This window comes from Myotis lucifugus, unplaced genomic scaffold (assembly GCF_000147115.1).
Source record: "Myotis lucifugus unplaced genomic scaffold, Myoluc2.0 scaffold_36, whole genome shotgun sequence".
NCBI classification, from domain to species: domain Eukaryota; kingdom Metazoa; phylum Chordata; class Mammalia; order Chiroptera; family Vespertilionidae; genus Myotis; species Myotis lucifugus.
The window spans coordinates 223,247-248,096 of record NW_005871084.1 but is presented as its reverse complement, the minus strand read 5'-3'; the positions used below and the strand labels follow the sequence as shown (position 1 = coordinate 248,096).

At 40.9% G+C, this 24,850-nt stretch overlaps 1 protein-coding gene across 1 annotated transcript in view; it reads left to right on the top strand.

The window, feature by feature from the left end:
- Positions 1-24,850, top strand: part of CCDC68 (coiled-coil domain containing 68) — a 27,883-nt gene continuing 3,033 nt past the window's right edge. The window contains exons 1-9 of the mRNA XM_023752606.1: positions 1-123; positions 1,249-1,335; positions 4,197-4,337; positions 5,551-5,676; positions 10,808-10,936; positions 16,062-16,144; positions 18,469-18,574; positions 20,399-20,482; positions 22,884-22,960. Coding sequence (XP_023608374.1) covers positions 7-123; positions 1,249-1,335; positions 4,197-4,337; positions 5,551-5,676; positions 10,808-10,936; positions 16,062-16,144; positions 18,469-18,574; positions 20,399-20,482; positions 22,884-22,960 — 950 coding nt within the window. The 5' untranslated portion in view covers positions 1-6. The remainder of the gene's footprint in view (positions 124-1,248; positions 1,336-4,196; positions 4,338-5,550; positions 5,677-10,807; positions 10,937-16,061; positions 16,145-18,468; positions 18,575-20,398; positions 20,483-22,883; positions 22,961-24,850) is intronic.

The following is a 24,850-nucleotide window of genomic DNA, read 5'->3' as shown; positions in this document are numbered from 1 at the left end:
TTCACCATGACAACAGTAACAGTGACCACAGAGGTTCCCTCAAGGGGTAAGATGGAAGACAATCCTGCCTCGTATGAGTCCACGTCAGCTCACATTATTGAAGAAACCGAATATGTGAGAATGGTATGTGGGTGCCAGACACCATGTTAGCACGATATGATTTTTTACAGTAAAGTAATACAGCTTAGTGGGTTTTGTTTCTCCTTCCTGAGAACGTCTGAGGAAGAGCAAATCTAGTTTGGCAAAGGACAATCTTGATAACTGAAGTCTGAACACCTGTTTAGTATCCTCTTGAGGATATGAGCCCTCTGTTTTCACACTTGGAGTGAAATAGAAGAATGAGCCAGGGGGGTTCGGAACACCTATCAGCACTTAATTTGTCCCACAGTATTCACCACTGCAATTCCTACTGGGTATATTATTTTCAGTTGTTCCGGGAGTGTTGGTACCATGTTCCCTAGGAGATGTTTACCTTTTCTGCTGACTTCCTGTCTCTCTCCTTACCTCATTTCTTCTCACAGCTCAGGGATGCTACCTGCCAATGACTACATGTTGGCATGTTCCTTCATGAAAATTGTGAACTCTTATAAGAATTTAATGATAATGGGTAACAAAACTTACATTTGTATGAACTGTTTCTTAGAAGAGATGGGAAAATGTGGACACAGGTAGTTTGTGACATTCAGATCTATTAATTCATCTCTGAGTGCCTTGCAATTCCATAGGTCACCAGGACACAGGGCTTATATTTCATGCATAAATTTGTATCTTCTCCATTTAGTAATTATCCTCTAGTAATTACTAAATCGCAATTATTCTCTAGTAATTACTAGATAGTAATTATTTTATAGTAATTACTAAATAGTCATTATTTTGTAGTGATTACTAAATAGTAATTGTTTTACACTAATTACTTAATAGTAAATTAGTACTAAATTACTATATAGAAAAGCAGAGCTAAATAGAATTAAATACTAATTACTAAATAGTAATTATTTTGTCGTATAGTATTCATTCAGATTGTATTTTAGATTTGACTGAGAGTTATAAGGACCAAGTGCTTCATTTTCTGCAATCTAAACAATATTAGCCTTAATGCAAGTTAGATTGATGGTAGTTATTTAAATCTGACATCAGTATATATGTATTACTGTCTAGATAAATCAAGTACACTGCTGCTGGTATAGAGAAAAAAAGTATTGGACATTAAATGCCTTTAAATGAAAAGAAAATATTTTTATCTCCTAGATTCGAGCTACTCTGGAAAAGATCCGTAATCAAATGTTTAAAGATGAAACTGGACATAGCGGTACAAAGCACAAACTAGATACAAAGGTAATGAATTTATCAAAACGCACTACCTTTATTCCTTTAGTAAATAAGCATAAAGCCAAATAGGAATTATTCTTTGATGCTTTGAATGATGAATGTTAAATATTTTATCATTATCTAAAGATGTTAATGGACATATGCATGAAATATTTAACCACAGATAGCATTAGGATCAGATTGGAATGACCAGGCCTTACCTGAATATTTTAAGCTGGGCTTACTTATCTAAAGTATATGGGAAGGTGTCAGCCCAGCCAGGATACATGGCAGCAACATTTCCCAATGACAGACAGAGGCACCAGCTTTTAGGTTTACCTGGGCCTCAACAATGGCCAAGCAGTTGAAGCCATTAGCTGAGTGACCAGACAATCAATAACTTTAAAACACCCCCCTTCCCTGTGATCAGCCTTATATTCTTAAGGTTGAGCAATCTGCACTTAGCCTTGTCTGGATTATTCCAAGTTAAATCTCATCTGAGCCAAGTGCACGTCATCAGCATCAATGTCATCCACTATGTTGCATGGTCATGGAGAACACCAAAGATAGGGTATGATGCATAAACACAGTCTCCTTTATCATCCTCAGCCCCCCAAACTAACACAACTAGCTTCAATTATTATCTTAAACCAAGTGTTCTGAAACTGAAAAAAAAGGTTAATGTTTATGAATGATGGGAAAGAAAAAAATTCAGTTTTGGTTCTGTTGAAGTTGCCTATTGCCTCCAAGTGAAGGTTTCTAGTGGGTGGGCTGGATATCTGATTCTGGAGTGGAGGGCAGAGGTCTGGGATAGAAGGTCCAGGCTACAGGGTAGAGATTTTGGGGAGTAAGGATGGTGCTTAAACTCCTGAAAGTGGAGGAGATCACCAAGCCTGTGAGTGTGGATAGAAGTGAGAGAAAAATCTAAGCCCTGAGTCCTGAGATTTTCAATATTAGATCTTAGGAAAAAGAGGAAGAACCATCACAGGAGACTGAGAAAAGAGACTAGTGGATTAGGAGGAAAAACAGGAGACAATGGAGTCACTGAATACAAGAAAAGGGGTTTCAGAAAGAGGAGTTGGACTACTGTGTCAAATGGTGTCCATGGGCCAAGGAAATTGAGGACTGAACATTGACTATTGGCTATAACATCAGGGATGTTTTGAGGACCTTAATAGAAGTAGTTTCTTATGAATGGAGATAAGTTTTGTTGCCAGTGTCTCTGCTCAGCCATCTCAAACCACAATTTAGCAGACAAATGAAGCATCAAAACCTTTGGCATCTGGGTAATGTCGCAGTAGAAATTTAACCGTAATGATCTAGGGCTCTGCTGTTACAGAACCAAAGTTTGTACACCCAATGCTTAAAATGCCAAAACTCAAAACATCAGCGCTCCAAGTAAGAAGTTTACTGACCAAGAAGGCACCAACTGAGAAGATGGAAAACGTAATGGTACCTCAAATCCATCTTCAAAGTGTACAGAGTTCAGGCTTCTTTTATGTCAAGAGAAGGGGGAATTGGAGTGGCAAGAGGTGATTGATGACCACAGACATCTGGGCACCAGTAAGGGTCCAAGAAAGATTGTGAAACTTCTTTGTTCTTAGTCTGTTCACTCTAGTTGATGTGAGTCAGGTCACAAGGTTCCTGCAAATCTTTGAAAAACAATCATTTTTGTATAGACTTCCCTTCCCTCCTTGGGAGAGGCCCCCTCTAGTCAGGGATCTTTTTTAAAAAACTCAGGCTGCAAGCAGAATTCCTCTAATGATTAGCATGTTGATCTGAAGAAGCTATTAACCTGAAGGCCAGGAGGGAACAAAGCGGACTTCAATACGATGGAGTCAAAGAGGCCAAGCATTTCACTCTGTAAAATGCTCCTCTCGAAGTGCGGTCCGCATTCCCAGCAGCAGCAGCAGCAGCAGCAGCAGCGGAGAGCTTGTTAGAAGTCTGGCACCTAGAGCTCTACCCAGGACCTCCTGAATCCCAGAATCAGAATCTGCACGTTAACCAGATCTATCACCAAGTGACTCATATACACGTTAAAGTTTGAGAGGCGCTGATCTATGATCTTTGTGGTTAACTATCTCTGACAGTAAGCTACCTTCGACAAGAGTTTTCCCATCAAATGTTCTTTAATAAATTAAAGAAAACAATGCCTACTCTATGTATGGAGAGTGAGAATATGCGTGAGGGTCTGAAGTAGGAAAAACAAAACCATGACAGAATCAATTATTTATGTAGTCCATCTATTGTACTAAAGAGGATATAGGCTTTGTTGTTAAGCAAGCTGGGATTCTAATCCTTGTTTGAGCAGTTATTATGGATATTAAACTCTCTAATCTTCAATTTCCTCATCTGTATAATGGACATAATACCTTCTAGTGTTCTGAGTATTCAGACAAAGGAGTGTGTATAAAACAGCTAAAAGATTATCTGATACATAATAGATGCCTACTGAATAAAAGATGTTATAATTATAGGATCTATATAATATTATATATTGTACCTATTAGGTATGATTGTATTAGTTTGTAATGCAATGTAAGTAACCAAACTGCATTTGTCTGTAACTTAGATTTTTTTTAAAAAAACTGGCCTTGTAGATATTATATTTTCTTAAAAGGACTTAATGGTATATTTAAAACTGTGGGGAATATAAAAGACAGAAAAGATGTACTCCGCCTCTTTTAAATATAAGAATCTATTCAAATTTAAGCAAATATGGAGACCAGCTGCTTCATCTAGAAATCTCTACTGGTCTTTGAGACTCAGAAGGTTTATTTGTGCCAACCTGACTCTCCCATGATATACGTAATAGGGAGCAATCATTGTTGTTTTTGAAGCTTGTGAGGAAAGGAAAGGTTTGTGACTATCACGCTTGTTCGTTTCAGTGCTGTCGAAACATTCAGAATGGCTCTGACTCTGAAATGGGCCCCTCATGCTGCAGTCTGAATCTGCTCATGGACAGGATGAAAGGCAAAGATTTACAGCTCTTAAAAATGAACGAAGAGAATGAAGTATTGAAAATCAAGGTATGACCACAAGGAGAACTCTCTAGGATATTTTGAGCCAATAGGATAGATTCGTGGATCTGTGAAAGCAGACCTGCCCACACAGCTGTTGATCCACATGTAGGCTCACATAGGTAGAGAAGCGTTTGATGTTTCATAAATTAAAACTCACTATATTATTTGAGAGCCTACTTTTATTATTAAAAAGATCTCACAAAGGCTCAATGGTTATGAAGTCTCAGTTGTGCAGATGAAGAGTTTCTAGAGATCTGCTATATGACATGTTAATACTGCTGGACACTTGAAAATGTGTTAAGGGGGGTCGGTCTTGTGTGACATGTTCTTAATGCAATACATTTTTTAAAGTCTTCACATGTTTAATAAATCATGATATATTTTATATATAGATATACATATAGATATACATTACATATACATATACATATACATATACATATACATATACATATACATATACAATATACAGTCCTGCAATGATTATCTTGGTAGGTAAATCTTTGCAGTCATCCTTGATTAAATTCTTTTTTTAATTTTTTTAAAATTGATTTCAGAGAGGAAGGGTGAGGGAGAGAGAGATAGAAACACCAACGATGAGAATCATTGATTGGATGCCTCTTCCACGCCCCATGCTGGGGATCGGGCCCACAACCTAGGCATGTGCCCTTGACCGGAATCGAACCTGGGACCCTTCAAAGTCCACAGGCCGACGCTCTATCCACTGAGCCAAACTGTCTAGGGCTAGGTTAAATTCTTGAAAGATTCATTACACTTTAGCTTTACTGCCTTAATACTCCAATCTTGTCTATTTCAATCACTGCTATTTCAGGACAGTACATCTTTTAGTACTGCTGTGAACATGGAAGATAAAATGCTTGCAAATACATGCATAAGCTGATGGGCACCATGGAAGTCTGAAGGGTACAGTGTGTACACACAGGGCACTGATGTTCCTGGAGCTCGGTTTGGCCTGCCCAGGCCCAGTCTGCCTGCATGACAGCCCCACTAAACAGGGTTTCTCATTTTACATTTTCCTTTTACAAATTAAGTGTCTTTTCTCTGTCCATTGACAACGGGGGTGCAAACCAGACAATTACCACCTCTGTGTTTTACCGCCTCTGTGTTTTTAATTGCTCATCAAACCATTCTGCCTTAGAACCTTTTCACTGTAAATGTCAAAACCTGCACAGTGACCTTTTTTCTTTTCTTTTCCTAGTTGGAAGCCTCCAGGGAAGCAGGCGCAGCGGCTCTGAGAAATGTGGCCCAGAGACTATTTGAAATCTACCAAACACAGTCTGAGGAAGGTAGGAAGCAGCATGAGGACAGCACACACTTCCTCCAGGTACTTGCCTGTTGGGTAAATAGCCCCCAGTCGTTCTTGTCCCCCTTTCTGAAGAGTTAAATGTGAAGCAAGCAATGGGAAGGGCAGGAAGTGCTCTGTGACCATCCCCCCCACCCCCACCCCTGCCTTGCCGGCCCCTGGATGTTGCCAAGCTGCTGTGTTAGCACCCTTGCCCAGGGCCCTGCAGAGCACAGGTGGCAGGTGGGCCGTGCCACCCTGCCTAGAAATCAGAGCTGTCCCAGGCGACGCTGGACAGTGACTTCTCCTCTGGTTCTGCCTTTGACTAAGTAACCGAGGTTGAGTCCTTCCACCTTGCTGGACTTGGACCTCCAAGTGTCTAAAACGAAAGAATTGGGCTAGTGAGATGGTTTCAAAATGGTTTTGATCCTAGAATACATTTCTCAGGTTGAGCAAACAACAAGCATATGTGTATGTGTGCATATATGTTTTAAGATATATAAAAATTATATATTTCATATTTTAATATATGAAAATTAAAAATATTAGAACCTAAATATGTATATATGTGTGTATATAAATTGTAGACACACATTTTTATTTCTTTTTTAAATCTGAAGCATATATTGTAGGGCCAATAAAAGTTTATCTAAAGAATGTATTCTAGAGCTGGAAAAGAAAAATAATAGTGCTCATGCACATGTGTGCGCATGTGCGTGTGTGTGTGTGTGTGTGTGTGTGTGAGCGCACACACGCGCGCCAAATTGGATGCTCATTCATGCCTGGATCCCCACCAGCGCTGGCCCTAGGAAAGCACAGTGGGGACACAGTAGGAAATTCTCTCCTAGGTGACATGCCTTCATGCTTCAGCCTGTGGAGGTGCTGGTTGAAAATTCACAGCACACAGGGTGCAGATGAGAGCCTGGGTGACAGGAGCAGGCTGTGTGGACCCCAGCGCTCTGTGAGGGGTGAGCCTGCGGGACTGGAGTGCACATGTCCCGGCCAAGGGGCTCAGCCCCAGCCTGGAGTGGCCCGGCAGCAATGCCTGCCTGGTGTTGTCAAGGGAAGCCAGACACTTTTTTAAAAAACTGTACACTCTCAAATCTGTTAACTACACACGCAGCTGTGAGTGTGCATGTCAGAAGTCAGCTGAAACACGCCCACCTCCAGCCCGGGGGCGGCCAGGTGGACTGCTCTCCACTGGTCTTCAGCACAGCTGCTACCCGCCCGGACACAGTGGAGAGAATTATTCTGCTTTTCTGACACTTTTGTGTTAAAATAAAACATTATTTTTCTTAAACATATAAAATTTCATTTTTGTTCTAGATATGTTTTGTTGAGAAAAGGTAAAAAATTTTGTTTTCTTAAATTTGTGTCTCTCTTTCTCATACCAGTCAGTTCAAGTAGTATGCTTTATGGTAACAAATGTAAACATTCTAGGGAAAATATTTATTCATTAGTAATTCTTCATTGATTTGGTGGTGTTGTAGCCCATTAGGTGTAATTAGAAGGAAACACTGAATTAAAAAATGTATTCTAAACAAGTGTAAATTGTTATTATTATTTTTGGGTTAATCAGAAAATTATAGAAGATACTATTTGTACAGTAAAAGCTTGATATCATGGACTAATTTGGGCAAGGAGTCGTCTGTTAAAGCCAAAAGTCCATTCTATAGGAAAGTAGGTTGTATGTTAAAAATTTGACAAATTAGGTTACCTGTTTTTACTTATGTAGACACATTTGTGTAATTAAAATGAAGTATGTATGAAAAGTTTCCTATATGTATTACAGTAATTTTATTTTATTTTTTAAAAATAAATTTTTATTGTTCAGATTATTACAGTTGTTCCTTTTTTCCCCCATAGCTCCCCTCCACCTGGTTCCCACCCCACTCCATGCCCTTAACCTCCCCCCACTGTCTTCATCCATAGGTGTACGATTTTTGTCCAGTCTCTTCCTGCACCCCCACACCCCCTTCCCCCCAAGAATTGTCAGTCCACTCCCTTTCTATGCCCCTATTCTATTATATTCACCAGTTTATTCTGTTCATCAGATTTTTTATTCACTTGATTTTTAGATTCATTTGTTGATAGGTATGTATTTGTTGTCACTTTGTTGTTCATAATTCTTATCTTTACCTTTTCTTCTTCTTCCTCTTCTTAAAGAATACCCTTCAGCATTTCATATAATACTGATTTGGTGGTGATGAACTCCTTTAGCTTTTTCTTGTCTGTGAAGCTCTTTATCTGACCTTCAATTCTAAATGATAGCTTTGCTGGGTAGAGTAATCTTGGTTGTAGGTTTTTGCTATTCATCACTTTGAATATTTCTTGCCACTCCCGTCTGGCCTGCATAGTTTCTGTTGAGAAATCAGCTGATAGTCATATGGGTACTCCCTTATAGGTAACTAACTGTTTTTCTCTTGCTGCTTTTAAGATTCTCTCTTTGTCTTTTTCCCTTGGCATTTTAGTTATGATGTGTCTTGGTGTGGTCCTCTTTGGGTTCCTCTTGTTTGGGGTTCTTAATGCTTCCTGGACTTATAAGTCTATTTCTTTGACCAGGTAGGGGCAGTGGTCGGCAAACTGCGGCTCGCAAGCCCACATGCAGCTCTTTGGCCCCTTGAGTGTGGCTCTTCCTAAGCCTTAGGAGTACCCTAATTAAGTTAATAACAATGTACATACCTATATAGTTTAAGTGAAAAAATTTGGCTCTCAAAAGAAATTTCAATGGTTGTACTGTTGATATTTGGCTCTGTTGACTAATGAGTTTGCCGACCACTGAGGTAGGGGAAGTTTTCTGTCATTATCTTTTCAAATAGGTTTTCAATATCTTGCTCTTTCTCTTCTTCTGGCACCCCCATAATTCGGATGTTGGTATGCTTGAAGTTGTCCCAGAGGCTCTTTATACTATCTTCATATTTTTGGATTCTTTTTTCTTCTTGCTTTTCCAGTTGGGTGTTTTTTGCTTCTTCGTATTTCAAATCTTTGACTTGATTCTTGGGATCCTCTGGTTTGCTGTTGGATCTCTGTATATTATTCTTTATTTTAGTCAGTTTATGCTTAATTTCTAATTGGTCCTTTTTGGTCCTTTTTTATATCTCACTAAATTTCTTGGAGGTTTCTAGAAGATTCTTGAGTAACCTTATAACCATGGTTTTGAACTCTATATCCAGTAGTTTGCTTTTCTCCATTTCTTTTGTTTGTGACATGTTTCTTTGTCTCCGCATTTTGGCTGCTTCCCTGTGTTGATAGGGTGGCTTTGTGTGCTAGGCTCAGCCTCCCTAATTACCTGAGGTGGTCACTCTTGATGCACCCCTTTGTGGGCTGTGTGCACAGTCTTGTTGTAGTTAAGCCTTGATTGCTGTTGGTATCACTGGGAGGAATTGACCACCAGGCCAATTGGCTATGAGGACCAGCTGTGTCTACAATGGGATAACTGCTGTGCTGAAGACACCCATATGGGCAGGACTTGCTTCAGTGAGGCTTTGGTACTCACTGAGTCTGCCCCTTGAGTGCGTCGCTTATGGATGTGAAGAGTTGTACTCTGTTATGGTCTCACACTGACCACTGGGTGCACTGGTTCTTGGATCTCCAAGGAGGTGCAAAGTCAGCCACTTCCTGAGGCCACCCAGCAGGAGCTACAGAGAGATCTGCAGATTCCTCCTCTTTGTTTGGGGTTTGGAAGTGCCCAGATGAGGCCCAGCTTTGAAGCAATGCAGGATGCTATCAAGCCTTAGGCCTTCTTTTGGAAGCTTTGGTGCTCTTTGACCCAGCAGCAGTTTGTTAGGTTTTAGATTGCAAAAGAACAGGCCGTTCATATGCAAAAGCCGATGTGCACAGCTTGGGTGGGGTTGTAAATTGGGTGGGGTGAGGTCTCAGGGAATCACCAGGTCAGAGCAACCAGCAATGACCCAGTCAGCCCCGCCTCGGAGAGGTTCCCAGGTCTCTGTGTCCCATGGACCTGTGCAGGAACAATGGTCCCTGCAAGCACCTCTTCAAGAAAGCTGCCCTCGTGTTCCTGTCCAGATGCCAGACAGTCCAGTTTCTCCCCGTATGAGCCTAGATCCCCAGAGTCTTGCCCAGAACTGGAGTTCAGAGCAATTGGGAGCTATCTCCCTCTTGATTGTAAAAGACAACAGTGTACCCAGTTGCCAGCCCGTTTCCATGCGCGCCTCTGTACCTCCACACTTCCACCCCTCTGCACCTCCTACCAGTCTCAATGTGGTTTTCTCTTTCCTTTTAGTTGTATAACTTCCACTCAGCCAGCCTTCTCGTGGTTCTGAATGATATCCGTTTTGTCTTTTAGTTGTAGTTTTGATGTAGTTGTGCGAGGCAGCAAGTACAGGTGTGTAGCTATGCCGGCGTCTTGGTTCCTCCCTCTGTATTACAGTAATTTTAAATTTACACTGAATAGATCTAGTAAATGTGTGTATTCACCTGTCACCATGAGTAAGCAAATGCACACAGCTGGGTGTGGCTTAGTGCACTGGGAACTTTGGCCAGCATGAGTTACAACTGCTGCAGAAAGTCACGCCACATAACAACAGAACCAGTTACCTCACCTGATGCGGTGTGATCACGTGCTAATCATTCCCTGAACATTGTTTACAAATGGTGACTCTTGGATTTAAATATGTACTAGTAGACTATAGTTGTAGATATATAATATTTATGTTGGTGAAATTGCTACAGTATTTTTCCAACATATGGCCTATTTTTTTAATTTATATTTTTATTGATTTCAGAGAGGGAGAGAGAGTTAGAAACATCAACGATGAGAGAGAATCATTGATCGTCTGCCTCCTGCATGCCCCCCACTGGGGATCGAGCCCACAACCCAGGCATGTGCCCTTGACCAGAATCAAACCTGGGACCCTTCAGTCCACAGGCCAACGCTCTATCCACTGAGCAAAACCAGCTAGGGCTATTTGTTAAAACTTGTTAAAAATAATAGTGACTTAGTAACAAAAAAATTACCTGTTAATTTAATTATAACTAAATCTAGGTTAAAAGCATTTTAACATTAACAGGGTGTTAATTTTCACATATGACATATGGACCGGAAATTTTGTTCATTAAATTTGAAGTCTGTTAAATTGAGGTCTGCAAAATTGAGGATTTGCTGTATAGGTTTAATAAATTAATAAACTGACAACTGTCTTTCTGACCAAAGGTTAACAAACTTGAAAAAGAACAGGAATTGAAACAACATGTTGAACATCTGAATCAAGTTGCTGAGAAACTTGAAGAAAAGCATAATAAAATTACAGCCTTGGAGAGCCTCGTACAGCGAATGGAAAAGGTAAAGGGCTAGAGAATTAAAGGGATTTCTTCCTGCAATTAAAAAAATAACACTAAAATGAATAAGATAACGTTAAGTAGAAGTACGCTTTGCAACTCCTAAGACTCAAGGAAGTATTCAGTGATGCCAGTTTCTTTCCTTACACATTTAATATGATCTGTGTTGTTCAGGATTGACCTCTCTACAAATACTGATGTCATCACTCTGTCACTTTCTCCTTCCAGTAAATGTATAACGTAGAAAGGGGAACCAGGTGAGACACTGAATGGAAACAATGGAGAAGATCGCCAAGTTTATCTATTAATAGTAATAATATAGTGGATGGGTCCCTGTACTCCTAGCATTTTTATGATTATAGTCAACCAGGCGCCCATTTTTGGCCACCCACATCCACTGTAGGTTTGTAACACCTGTAGCTGCACTGGAACAAATAGAGTTCACATTAAGAAAAGACATTCTATACAAATTAGAACTTTCAAAAGAGAATGTAGAGAAAGTAATAGCAGACGAAAAATTTATTAAAAGTTACATGCAGTGTTCCTTTAAGTAGCTGTCACTCCAAATATATACAAAAAGTGGGCATATAATTTTAATTATTCATGTCTTAAAATTTATAATTCAGACAAACCAAGATATATATTCATTTTTTAGTAGCAAAACAAATTAATAGAAAATTGGCATCTCTGAAACTGAGTTGGTGGTAGATAAGAATATAGGCTTTACTTCTAGTAAATACTTTCTAATACATTTTATATTTTTATTATATTAATTCCCTGATTTACCTATGTTCTTTCCAGCCTTGTTTTATTTAATGAGTTTCCTGCAGTTGATCCCATTTTAGAAATGTCACTTCAAAAGCATCCCGTTTCAATATTCACATTTCTTGGCAAAAGGACTTTGATTAATTTTTAAATATGTTCCAAGAATTTAATTGATAACACTGTGCATTTGGCTGAATTTGTAATCTTAATAAAAGTCCTATGAGGAAATCACAAAAACTAAATAACCCTAAACTGAACTGAATCAAATAATAATAATACACAGCTACATCTCTGTTGTGCAGTAGGTCGCCGAGTGTTGCACTTGAGCCAAAGTCACTGGGCTACAATGTCCTTAAGCAACTGGTTTGCCCAAGTGTGACATTCCATCATTATGAACATTTGAATGACTATTTGTAGTATTAGGATATTTATCATGTAATCAATAATTTAACAAACTAAGATAGCACAAAGAATGCTTGCCATTAGAAAAGAAAGACAAGTCTGGAATGCAAATAGGGTTGTTTAACCAAACAACTTGATTAACTAGTTTGACATTTAAATTTAGATTTGCACTCACCTCAAATCCAGCAGCTTTGGGTGAGGGTTAGGGGCCAACTGTCAGTCCCTGAAAATGAACAAAAGCACAGTGGAATATACTTTTCATTTCTGAGAAATCTCTACTCAATATAGGTTCATGTCAATTCTGGGATATATTCATTCAACTTAATTCCACAAATATTTGAGCACCTACCATGTACCAGCCTGAGCTAGAGGCTAGGTATCTATTTGTGAATGAACCAGTTACAGTCTGTTTGTGGAGAGTACAGTGTAGTATATCTGGGTTGTGTGGGACTCAAGGAACTTTCCAGATCTCCCTTCATCCATTCTCTTAGGACTCCTTAGGGATGTTGGCACCCCTACTGAAGATAGGGGATACACCCCAGTAAGAGGTGAGATGGCTCAGATACTGGCAGACGTTTGGACTGTCTCTAGGAGTTCTGGGACAGAGTGAGTGGACAAGATGCCCATGGCTCAGCAAGGCCTTGCGGTAACTTCCAGAATACTAGTTCAGTGATTTCTTAGAGTGGATCCATTCAGATGTCTGGGAGGCAGGGTAGGTGAGGATGGAGTCAAAGGGCAATGGAGTTTTTTTGTGGGTTTTTTTTTTAAGACATTGAGTTTAAAGATACTTTATATTTGTAAAGCAAACATGCAAAGAAATAAAACTTTAAGAAGCAAAGCTGGGTAAAGCATCTTGGTTTAAGGAGATACTGAGAATATAGGCTGTTATGAAGGGTTTCTCGGGTGCAGAATGTGTATCAGAAGCAGGGAAGGATGTACAGAGACTTTTGTATTAATAGGAAAAAGGTGAGTTCAACAAGGAAATGAAAATCAAAAATGAACATCCACAACAAAGGTTGATAAATACCACCCTGGTAGGGGGTGCCCCCGGAGAAGGAGTCATTTTCTACTCACCAGTAAATAGCCATTAGTGGTATGAGGTCTGGTAATGAACACATTACTTACAACCCTCACCATCTGTCCCCCTTTATCGGGGATGCAGTGAGAATGAATTCCAGACACACAGCGATAAGCCAGCAAAAACGTCCAGTCAGAGCCTTGTAATACAGCATATGCTCCTTTTGCGAGCAGTGCAATTCTGTTGCACCGTATTTGTTTTCTAGTGTCATTGATGTAGCTCTATTAGACTTTTAGAGTTCAAAGGTGCTTTTGAGACCATCTAGTCATTTTATAAATGAGGACAATGCAAACAGGAACTGTTCCATGGTCGTCCAGTTACCAGTTTACAATCCTTTCCATTATGTCTCTATCTCTCCATCTTCTCTGATGCTGGATAAAAAGGACATCCTTGGTTCCTAAGTCATTTAGATGTTAACATCTGGTCATGTAGATGTTAAAGTAGTGTCTGCTCCATTATGATGAATAGGGGTGATTTGGGAAGAGTGGATTGCCCACTGGGTGGCGCTGCGAACTCCTTTCCCTTCTAGAAGGCACTATCCCTGAGAAGCGCGGGCTGGGATAGTGTGATTTTCTGTGTTGTCAAAAAAGAAGCATTAAGACCCCTCCTCAAGGCAGAACATTGACACGTGCAATTGTCTGGTCTGCTTGCACCTTGGTTATAAAGATAATGGAGTAAGTCCATTAAGAAGAATGGTTTTTGTTTTGTTTTGTTTTTTTAAGTTTTATTGAATTTTTACAGAGAGGAAGGGAGAGGGACAGAGAGCTAGAAACATCGATCAGCTGCCTCCTGCACACCTCCTACTGGGGATGTGCCCGCAACCAAGGTACATGCCCCCGACCAGAATTGAACCTGGGACCCTTCAGTCCGCAGGCCGACGCTCTATCCACTGAGCCAAACCGGTTAGGGCAAGAAGAATGTTTATTAAACACCATTTTCCTCCCTACAAATTCAAAGTATATTATCAGTAATATGTTTCTTTGATGATCCGAGTATTATAATAAGCTTACAAGGCATGTCTGTGATCCCTCAGAAATAACTTGAACACAACTAGTTCTACACTGAACAATTTCTATGTCACAAGAATGCTATGGAAAACATTTGAAAAAGCATAAATTTTAAAAATAACAGCACATAAAATATGAAGTTTTGGCACCTTTAAATTATTATATATTGAGGTCTTAATATGTTCCAGAGAAGCCCATAGGCCTTTCACATATATTATCTTCAATCATCCCAACTTTTAATATAGGAGTATTATTCCCATTTTAGAGATGTTCAAAGAGTCAAAAAACATGACTTATACAAATATAGAATAAATAAATGTCAGATGTTTTATTCAAATCATTCATTAATGAGGGACCAGTAAAATGGTAAAACTGGTTTAAATAAAATATTTAGAGAAACTGGCTATTTATAGGCATTTTGAAAAAGGGCATATAGAATAGGATTACTAGGTTAGATATTTAGCCAGTTAATATTCTTTAAGGCAATTAATCCATAACCTTTGGGATTATCTTTTCAAACAGAACATGAATCTATATATTAACATTCAACTTCAGAGTCAGGGCTGTAATAATAAATAATAAAAATCAAACACAGGGAAATTCTCCAAGAGAATGAAATAATCCTTGGGTCGGGTTATTAAAGTGACCCAATATGACATTAAAACCACATGCTGTATATTACTTTGATTTCCAAGTTTTGGTTGATTTTATTAACAGCAATAAGGCCCAGAAAGATTAAAGCTTTGGCAAGAATTATGCAGCCATAAAATTTCAAAACCAGGTCAATGCAGGTCCAAAGCCGCGCTGCTGTTTTTGCTGTAAAGCCTGCCTTGTATTTCACCCACACAGATACTGTAGCAGGAGTGCATGTAAACAGCATTGTGCAAAATACATATAATCAAATACAGAAAAGAACCCAGTCACCCCAGCTTGGTGTTTCATGGACTTGTCTATTTTCCCTTCAGATGGAAAGAGTTTGGCTTACTAATGACATTGAGGCTTATTCTTTCTCCATGTCCTTTCGCTCACATGCTAATTAGGAAGTGACTTTATCATTTGTGACCTTGGTCCTTCCCTAAAAATGCATTTACTGCTTTCCTACTTCTTGACAGATGCCCTTTGAGCAGGTAGGTATCAAGTGAAGCTCAATAGTGTCCTTGGGTACCGACCTCGGTCTAATGGAGAAGCACCTGTGGTGGGAGAGCCGTGGGAGGGATGAGCAGGGGCCTGCAGTGTGGGGAGCTGATATAGGGTTAAGCCTCGGACTGACCTGTGGGCAAAGTCACAAACAATTCCCAGCTTAGAGGGCACAGTCCTCTTAGCATAACTAGGCTTGACCAGGCACAGGGAAGATCCACGGAGGCTGAGGAAAGCTAGAGAGTTCTGAACACCGTCTCCGTGTAAAACATTCTTCGCCGACTCCGTCCACACCTTTGGGAACTCCTGGACCCCCGGGGCTGGACCCCGGCACCTGCAGGAGTGGGATGGAGAGGCAGGAGAGGGGTCACTGGGCAGGCTGTGTAAGCAGTGCGCTGGGTTCAGGGGAGAGTGCTGCGGGCAGGTGAGGACAGTGAACACAGCCTGTTCAGACAACCGGACTTTGAAAACTACGTGAAAACTACACAGAGAATGCCTGGCCAGGCTCCACGGGGGCGGGTTGTCACTGCTCCATAAAATGACCTCTTTAGCTCAAGAGGTATTCCTGTTATTGCAAGAAGCATCTTTTGTGAACAGTTTGGAAGAATGTCTTACCACATGCACATATATTGATGAGAGAGAGAGAGAGAGAGAGAGAGAGAGAGAGAGAGAGAGAGAGTGAGAGAGAGAGAAGGGAGAGAGGGAGAGATAAGCAGATATTGTATCTTATTTTCTCCTAGGAAAAAAGAACACTGCTAGAAAGAAAACTGTCTTTGGAAAACAAGCTGCTGCAACTCAAATCCAACACTACACATGCTAAAAGGTTTGCGAATCTACCTCCTAAGTAATAGCAGTTCCTGGAACCTTTTCTCTCCACTGGCCCCCTGGCCAGTCGACAGAAGGCTACCGCCCGCTAAGGATGCTAAGGATACGGGAGGCCTGTCAGTGCAGGAGAGGAGAGAATGCCTGGCATTAGCCGCTGTGTGCCTCCCCCTCCCCACTCACTGGGCTGCAGGGAAACCTTGGGAAGGTTAATCCTCCTGAAGCCTGAGTGAGCCCCTCCCCTCCTCGTTACCCTTGGTGATAAAGGGGCTGCTGTGGAGGTCTTCATTCCTTCTGTGCCTCTGACATTTTGTTGATGGGTCTCTGCAGTAGCAGACATTAAATTGTCCAGCCGCAGTGGAATTGTAAGGTAGGTTTGTGGTGCTCCCCAACTTTGTAGGAAGTGACAAAAATACTGTGAACATCTCCTTAGTTCCATTAAGAGTCCAGACAGTCTGAATTTTCTTTTAGAAATGATTTTTTTATTGATAATAGTTTTTTTGGTCAGTCTTTGAGCCAAAAAAAAAAAAAAGTAACTATTTGAAAAATGAAATTGACCTATTTTTTTTTTCAGTTGTATTCTATATGAGCGGTGGTTATAAAGAATTCTCAAAACATTCTTAAAGAGGTTTTAGAAATATCTTGAGGGAAATGGATGTTTTGTGTTTATAGAATGATGTTTGAACACCCAGGCCTATGCAATTTTCATAGGTTTGTCAGTATCACAAATATTCATTTATTGCTTTTTCTGAGCTGTGTGTAGAGGTATTCACTTTGCTAAGAGGCAATAAAATGAAATCAGCATGAATCAGACTCTTGGGTTAAAGCAGTAGAGACTTGGTGAAGCTCCCACAAATAAAGGTGATCTCTGTTGGGTTCAGATTGGAGAGCTGGGGCCCTCGAGAGCAGGCATCTCTGGGAAGGCAGGAGGCCACCCTGGGCACCTGACGTGGCTTTTAGAAACCAGATTATTTTGTTGCTCCCATTCTGTCCTGGGTGCGAGCAGTTTCACTCTTCCTTTGTTCTTCCTGTACAGCTCATTAACTTTTCCCACCATTTTCACCAGCTGGTTTATATTCTTTGCATTTTCCTCTCCAGTTCCAGAGGAAAGAGATTGGCCTAATACTGCTTCCTATTGGGCAGAATGTCAAGCCCTGCCCGTGCCTCCTGGATCAGAATATGCATAAGATCCCTGATGATTTAACAAGATCCTCCAATGCACATGAAGTTTGAGAAGCAATTTTTAGTACATGCTGTGACACAAACAGAGACTATTTTTTCTAATGAGAACATGTTCTGTAGAGTGGCATGAATTTCCATGACCTTTGTAATATTTGAACAGGCTCTATGGAAATCAGAATTGCAATTGGATGTTGGCCAATAATCGTAAAACCTTAATAAGTGAAAATTATATTCATATATTACTTTGTAAAAAGGTCATTTTCCAAAAGTACATTCACTTTATCCCTTTAAGTCTACAATGCAATCTTGTAAAGTAGAAGAGGTAGGACTTATTATCTCTGTTTTACTGAGGCTTAGAAAGGTGTGTGACTTCAAACTCACGAGGCCCCCAAGTTTGGTGGTCTTGCCATAATGCTGTTGTCTCATAACTCAGATTACACTGGCAATCGATTATAACTGTATAATCAGTTCCAGTTACCTAAATAGGGCTTTAGGAAACTATGAATAATCTAAATTCAGACTTCAACCATCTTTTTTTCACAATGGTTGATGTAGACTCAAAATATTACCTGGAATTTAATTTCCTCCTTTCCCCCCCCCTTGAGCTACTTACAGGTAGCAGAATTACCCAAAGTAGGAAGCCAAAATAATAAATAGACAAACAGAAAATCTATAAGGTATACTGACTGTGTCATTGGAAATGGTTTTCTGGTATGTATGTAAAGTCTCCATTCCTGGCCCCATGTTCTAAACTCTTACCCCCTCGAATTCTCTGTGCATCCTGATGGGTGGTAGGTCTGTGGGCGCTCATAGGCAAGACACATTCGATAGGCCGATGCTTCACCTGGGTCACTACAACCCGGCTCAACCACCTGCTGGTGGGCCAGAAAGGAGCTTTAGACACGAATTTATATTCTTATTGAAGTTCCTATCTGAGCTAACCAGAGGCTGCCTTATGGCTGTTTATCTTCAGTGTGTCTTGTGTGAAGGGGCCTGGGCATCTGACTCACATAATGCCCAATAAGTAGCAAGGTAGCAAGTGAGGAGAACCTTGCAGCACAGCTGTAAACAAAACAAAACAAAACACCAGCTGTTCGATGCATTCGTGAATCTTTTACTCTCTCTCTCCCTTTGCATCTCCAGTGTCCAGGGTCTTCAGAAGGAGATTTCCCTTCTCCAGGAGCAGATCTCTCACCTGCAGTTCGTGATCCACTCCCAACACCAGAGCCTGCGCAGAGTCATCCAGGAGGTCAGGTTAATCCAGACGTTTCTGGGTAGATGGTATGTTTACAGTGAGAAGACCCAATAGGAGCGGCTTGCCTGGGCTTCACAGGCAGCCAGATTCTTCTCCCCATGGGCGGCTGCTTTTATTCCCGAACAACATGGCTGTTTGCAATGCCTTTTTTTTCTGTATGCCAACACCTGGAATGTTCTCAACTAAGATATTGAGGAAATTGTGTTTAACTGCTCTTTAGATCAGCGATTTTCAACCTTCATCTCATAGCACACATGAACTAATTACTAAAATCCCACAGCACACGAAAAATATGTTTTTTGCTGATCTAACAAGAAAAAGTAATTTTGATTCATTCACACCCGGACGGCTATGGTTGTGTTGACTGTTGTCACTTTTTATTTGACAATCTAAGGGAAAAGAGGTCAGTGCCTCTGACTACAGAGTCAGGTATTGCATGTTTAAACATTTTTTGGCACACCAGCTGAAAATCGCTGTTTTAGATGTTTCAGTGATTTTTGAAGTGTCCTGAGCCAGGTAATGTACAGTGTTCTTTAGAAGATTGTGTATATTTGGAGGCTCAGCCTTTTCTTGAGGAAGAAATAACTGGTCAGTTTCATGTAAATTTACTTAGGTGGAGTGTTAGAAAAGGGGTGTCATCATTCATTTTTTGTACTAATATTTGTTTCCAAAAGGAGTCTTTCTAAATACCTCAAACGCCTTCCTGACATAAATGTAACGTTTGTGCTTAAGTGGTTAGAACCTCACCAAGAGAATCGACTGTCGGCTCTTCAGAGCCAGAAAGGGCTTAGGGGCATCCCACATCCTCATTTTACAGATGGGAAACCTGAGGCCCACAGTAGTTAAATGACGGAGCCGGTAGTGGCAGGGTTGGCCTTAGAATCCATGAGTTTCCTCTTCCTGCACACTTCTGAACTTCTCCACCTCCCAGTTCCATGCTGCCACTGGCCTGATGCTTTTCTTCTGAAGCAAAGCAGGCTCGCCCCATCATGCTGCTGGTTTGTGCCGCGCCAGCAAGGCCAAAGGCTTAGAAAAGACAGACAAGAGAATGAAAGCTGGGTCTCGGTGGGACACTGCTTCTCTGATGGAGATACAGCAACAGCACCCACAAGCTGTGTCTTTATTTTATAGACAGAGTCCAAGAGGCAAAGTAAGGGTGTGGTCAAGATGTTTACAACATTCTCATGAGTTTCAATCCTACTCAATTACATGCACCTGAACTCTATTAAGCCCACATCACTCAGGCACGTGGGGCCACATGTTTGGACCATAGGTTCAAGCTCACAACCATAGCTGTTGGCTATAATTGTGCTGGGAGGGCTCTGCCCTCCAAGCTGGGACTTGCACGTGGCAATAAGAGGACTGTGCACTCTCTTTAGTCCAAGGCTTGAACCTGTCCAAACCCTGTAGCCGCTCTCCACACTGGTTGACCAGATCTCTGCCTCAGGCTGCTTCCCCACGCCAGGCAGTGGCCTGGCATCTTGTCCATTGGCCTCTGCATCTGCAGCATGAAAACATTATGTGGCTGAGGCACAAGGATGGCCAATGCTGCTTTCCACAGATGCACTCCTGCTGAATTTGGTTTAAACAGGTTTCCCAAAGATTGAAATGTTCAATAGCACCGTCTGTGTGCTCGCATCCCCAGGAGCCAATTTGTTCAGCCATTCTCCTTGGCCTACTGAGTCTCCTGATGCTTTGGGATTTCATTTTTGTATTGGATGTACCTCATTTGACCACAGAAACCTGCACAATTCCTGACTTACATCACTATTCCCTGTTGTCTGACAAGGTTTTTCAATTGTGTTTCCTAATTCTTAGATGGAAGGCTTAAAAATTAATTTAAAAGAACAAGATAAAAGAATTGAAAATTTGAAAGATAAAGTTAATGTACTTGAAGCCCAGGTAAGAAGGAATCTCATATATTTCAGTGTGAATGTGACTGTGTGTGTGTGTGTGTTCAATGTTTCTGTGAGCCTGTGTATGAATGTCTTGTGTGTGTGTGTATGTGTGTAGTTGTGTGCAACTGTGTCTGGGTGTCCACGTGTGAGTATATGTGCATATCTGTGATGATCTATGAGTGTCTTTTTGTGAATATGTGTATATGTGCATCTTCTATGCATAAGAAATTATAGCTCTGGGGAGAAGTGCTCTTAATCATTACTACAGTATCAGTATTAAACACTTGATATTATTAAATTATTAACATTACATATTAATAAATAATTGTTAAAAGTCCATGAAAATTTTCCAGAATACTTGCTATATTGTGGAGACAGCTGATATGGACTGGCATTAGAAGGTTGGTCAAGGTCAACTTAGTCAAATAGCCCGTTTGCTTTCTCCAGCCTTTACCTATTTCTCACCCTGAAGTGTCCTCTCTCTTCTTCTTCCTTTATCCATATCCACATGGCTTCCAAACTTTGCCTCAGGGCTCACTCACTTCAAGAAGGCTCTTATAATTTTCTTATTTTTCAGAGTTTTCAAACTCAGTGGAAGACTTGATCATTTTCTGAGATGTTTTTCTATCTGCCCACTATCCCCTTTGAACTAGGGAAGCCCCCACTAAGGTTGGGGTATATGAAGCCCCCACAGCTGCCTCAGCTCAACTTCCTGCTCAGGCTCAACCTTTCTGTCTTTGTCAGATGGCTAGTCACTGCCTGCCCCGACCTGGCCACCTTGGCTACTGCAGCCCTCGATCCTGCTTGCTGTCTGCTTCCGCGTTGTCCTGTTCTGTGGATACGCAGAGGCTCTGACTTCCTTGCAAACCTGCTCATCTTTTGGAGCTTTGCTCCTCCCCAGGGCAGACCAGAACTACACAGTCACACTCCCAGCATGCTGCCACACCATTCCTCCCACCTCACCATCCCCCCTCACTATTCCTCCCACCTCACCATCCCCCCTCACCATTCCTCCCACCTTACCATCCCCCTCACTATTCCTCCCACCTCACCATCCCCCCTCACCATTCCTCCCACCTTACCATCCCCCTCACTATTCCTCCCACCTCACCATTCCTCCCCCCTCACCATTCCTCCCACCTCACCATCCCCCCTCACTATTCCTCCCACCTCACCATCCCCCCTCACTATTCCTCCCGCCTCGCCATTCCTCCCCCTCACCATTCTTCCCACCTCACCATTCCCCGGCTCACTATTCCTCCCACCTCACCGTTACCCCCACCACCGGGTTCCTTCTGGTTTCCCAACGGAAGAAAAGACTCATAGCAGAAAGAGGTTGTCCAAATTTTTATATCTTGAATTTTGTAACCTTTTCTACCTTCCCAGAGGACCACTGTTCTCCTTATTCTGCAGGGTGAACTCTTCTAGGCTCAGGCTTTGCTTAGGGTCTCACCTGCTTGAGGTCATATGGGACTGTCCATTGATCAAGACAATGCTCACAGCTCTCCACAGCTGAAAGCGTGGTGATTGTGGAATAATTGGCTCAAAACTAGTGTTCACTCAAGTGCCCCGTGAGGGCTGATGGTGGTACCTCGGGGGGCCTCAGGTGATATGATCCGTGGCACATTACAGCCTCTGCCTGCTAAGAAATGTCTTCAAAGGCGTCTCCTCACTGCTTTTCTTACGAAGTGGCCTTTTGGCAAATATTACTTGATAAAATATTTTTCTTATATTATTTTTACACAGCTAACATATTAATTCATTCTATGTAAAGGAGAAAATATGGATAAGCAAATATAATAAAAAAAATCATGCAAACATACCATCGATGGGCAATCACTCCGTGCAGTTCAAAACCAACTGCATTTAAGTCTTAAAAATCAGTGCCTGGCACTGAGCTGTGTTCTTTACATGTTTTTTTTTAAAATATATTTTATTGATTTTTTACAGAGAGGAAGGAAGAGAGATAGAGAGTTAGAAACATCGATGAGAGAGAAACATCGATCAGCTGCATCCTGCACACTCCCTACTGGGGATGTGCCCGCAACCCAGGTACATGCCCTTGACCGGAATCGAACCTGGGACCTTTCAGTCTGCAGGCCGACGCTCTATCCACTGAGCCAAACCGGTTTCGGCATCTTTACATGTTTTTATCTCATTTCAGAACCTCTGAAGAACAGACTATGATTATATCTGTTATACAGATGAAGAAGTTAGGCACAGAGAGGTTAAGTAACTGAATGAGGTCACCAAGCTCGTGAGTGTGTAATTTCAGAGATATTAGTGACTTTCAACTGGTTACCTTCTGTGTTCTGACAGGAAGGACAAGGAGTGATGTAGGGTTGATCAGGAGCATGATTAATGTGCTTGCTATGTGATTTCTGAACTATTTTTTTCAACTTTAGAATAAAGAACTAAAAACCAAGGTGGCACTTTGGTCTGAAACTCCTAGGACAATGGTATCTAAGGCCGTCGCTACAAGGTAAAGTCTCTCTTCTTCTACCCCCACCTGCCTTTACAACCTCTGTTGAACATTCATGAATGTTGACATTCATCCCACTGGAGAGAGATCCCAATGTATTAATACTTATGTCATTGTTTACTGTCTGTTCCTCAGTTCTTCAAGACTAGGAACTGTGTTAATCTTGTTCACCACTGGATTCTCAGAGCCTAACATAAGAATGCTTACTGAATAAATGAATTAATTCACTTAGATATCTCTTACCTCTTCTTTGCTGCAAAACAAGCCCAAGGTAGGCTTCAGTACTTTCTGCAAACAAACTAGATAGGCTCCTCTCTTGTCCTTGTTCTTCTACTGCTCACATGTTCTGTGCTATTGATGAGTATTTTAAGCATACATTGCTTATATTTATTTAAATGTCCATGTCTATACCTCGAATCAAAATATGTTATGAATGTCAAGAGGATAAGACTAGTTCCTTGTATTTCACTTTACTGCCTGCGTTGTTAATGATAAGTGTCTTCAATAATAATGACCCAATTAAGCAACGATAATGACCCAGTAAAGCAATGGAAATGATAGTTGAAACCATCCAAGTCATTTTCTAGTGCTGACAGAATCCAAACTGACAAGATGTAAAACAAAACAAAACAAAAAGACTTCTGGTCTCAACCTCATTTTTGTAATACTCTATGCAATATTCACTTAAAAGAAAACAGTCTGTAATTACATGAATAATTTAAAAAGTGATTAAAAACTTCCTGTTCTAGCAGCTTTTGAATTTCCCAGTCTAGCCCCTCGGGGGCAGAAGCCCATTTTCTGAAACTCTTGGCGCATGCCTGAGCTGGAGAATCCCGCCGTGATTAGCATCAGGCTAGGAGTTCAGGCCTTAGCCTCTCTTAGTCCCTGAAACAAGTGCTTCACTTGGCTAATCATATATGTAATTACAGCCTAGAGAGGAAACCAATATGAACCGGTCTTCTAAAACCATTGGGCCCCCAGATGCTACGTTCTTAACTTTTTGGCCACTAGCCCTGCAGCTTCCAATCAAGAAAAGAAAGTAGCCCCGGCAGTAGTAAAGGAGGCAGTGAAATGCCCACACTTCAGAAGCAGTGAGAGGACAGTCAATCCTCGATTTTGTGGACCTCGATTTAATGGACTTCGGGTTTAACAGACAAAATTTCCGGTCCATATGTCATAAGTGAAAATTAACATCCTGTTAATTTAAAAATGCTTTTAACCAAGATTTGCTTATAATTAAATTAATAGGTTATTTTTTATTATTAATTCACTATTATTGTTAACAAATTTTAGTGAACAGACCATATGTTGGAAAAAACACTAGTAATTTCACAAACGTAGATCAAGACTATATACCAAACTGTAGTCTACATGTTTAAATCCTAGAGTCATTGCTCATTAACAATGTTCAGGGAATGATTAGCCCTTGATCACACCGCATCACCTGTGTGGTAATTGGTTCTGTCATCTGGAGGCTTTCTGCGGCAGTTTTAATTCCTGCTGGCCCATGTTCCCACGTGGGCTACGCCACGCCCAGCCGTGTGCATTTGCTTACTCATGGTGACTGAAGAATGCATGCATTTACTAGACCTATTCAGTGTAAATTTAAAATTATAGTAATACATATAGAAAACTTTTCTGTGAAATTAAACCTTTCATACATACTAAATTTTAATTACACAAGCAGGTCTACATAAGTAAAAACAGGTAAATTAAGTAATTTGTCAATTTTTTTAATACCTGAATTTGGAAAACCTACTTTGTTATATAAGGGACTTTCTGCTTTAACAGACACCCCCTCACTTGAATTAGTCCGTTATACCGAGGTTTTACTGAGGTCACTTCGGAGCGGGGAGGGGGAGAGTTTGTATAGAAAAGGCAAAACGTGCC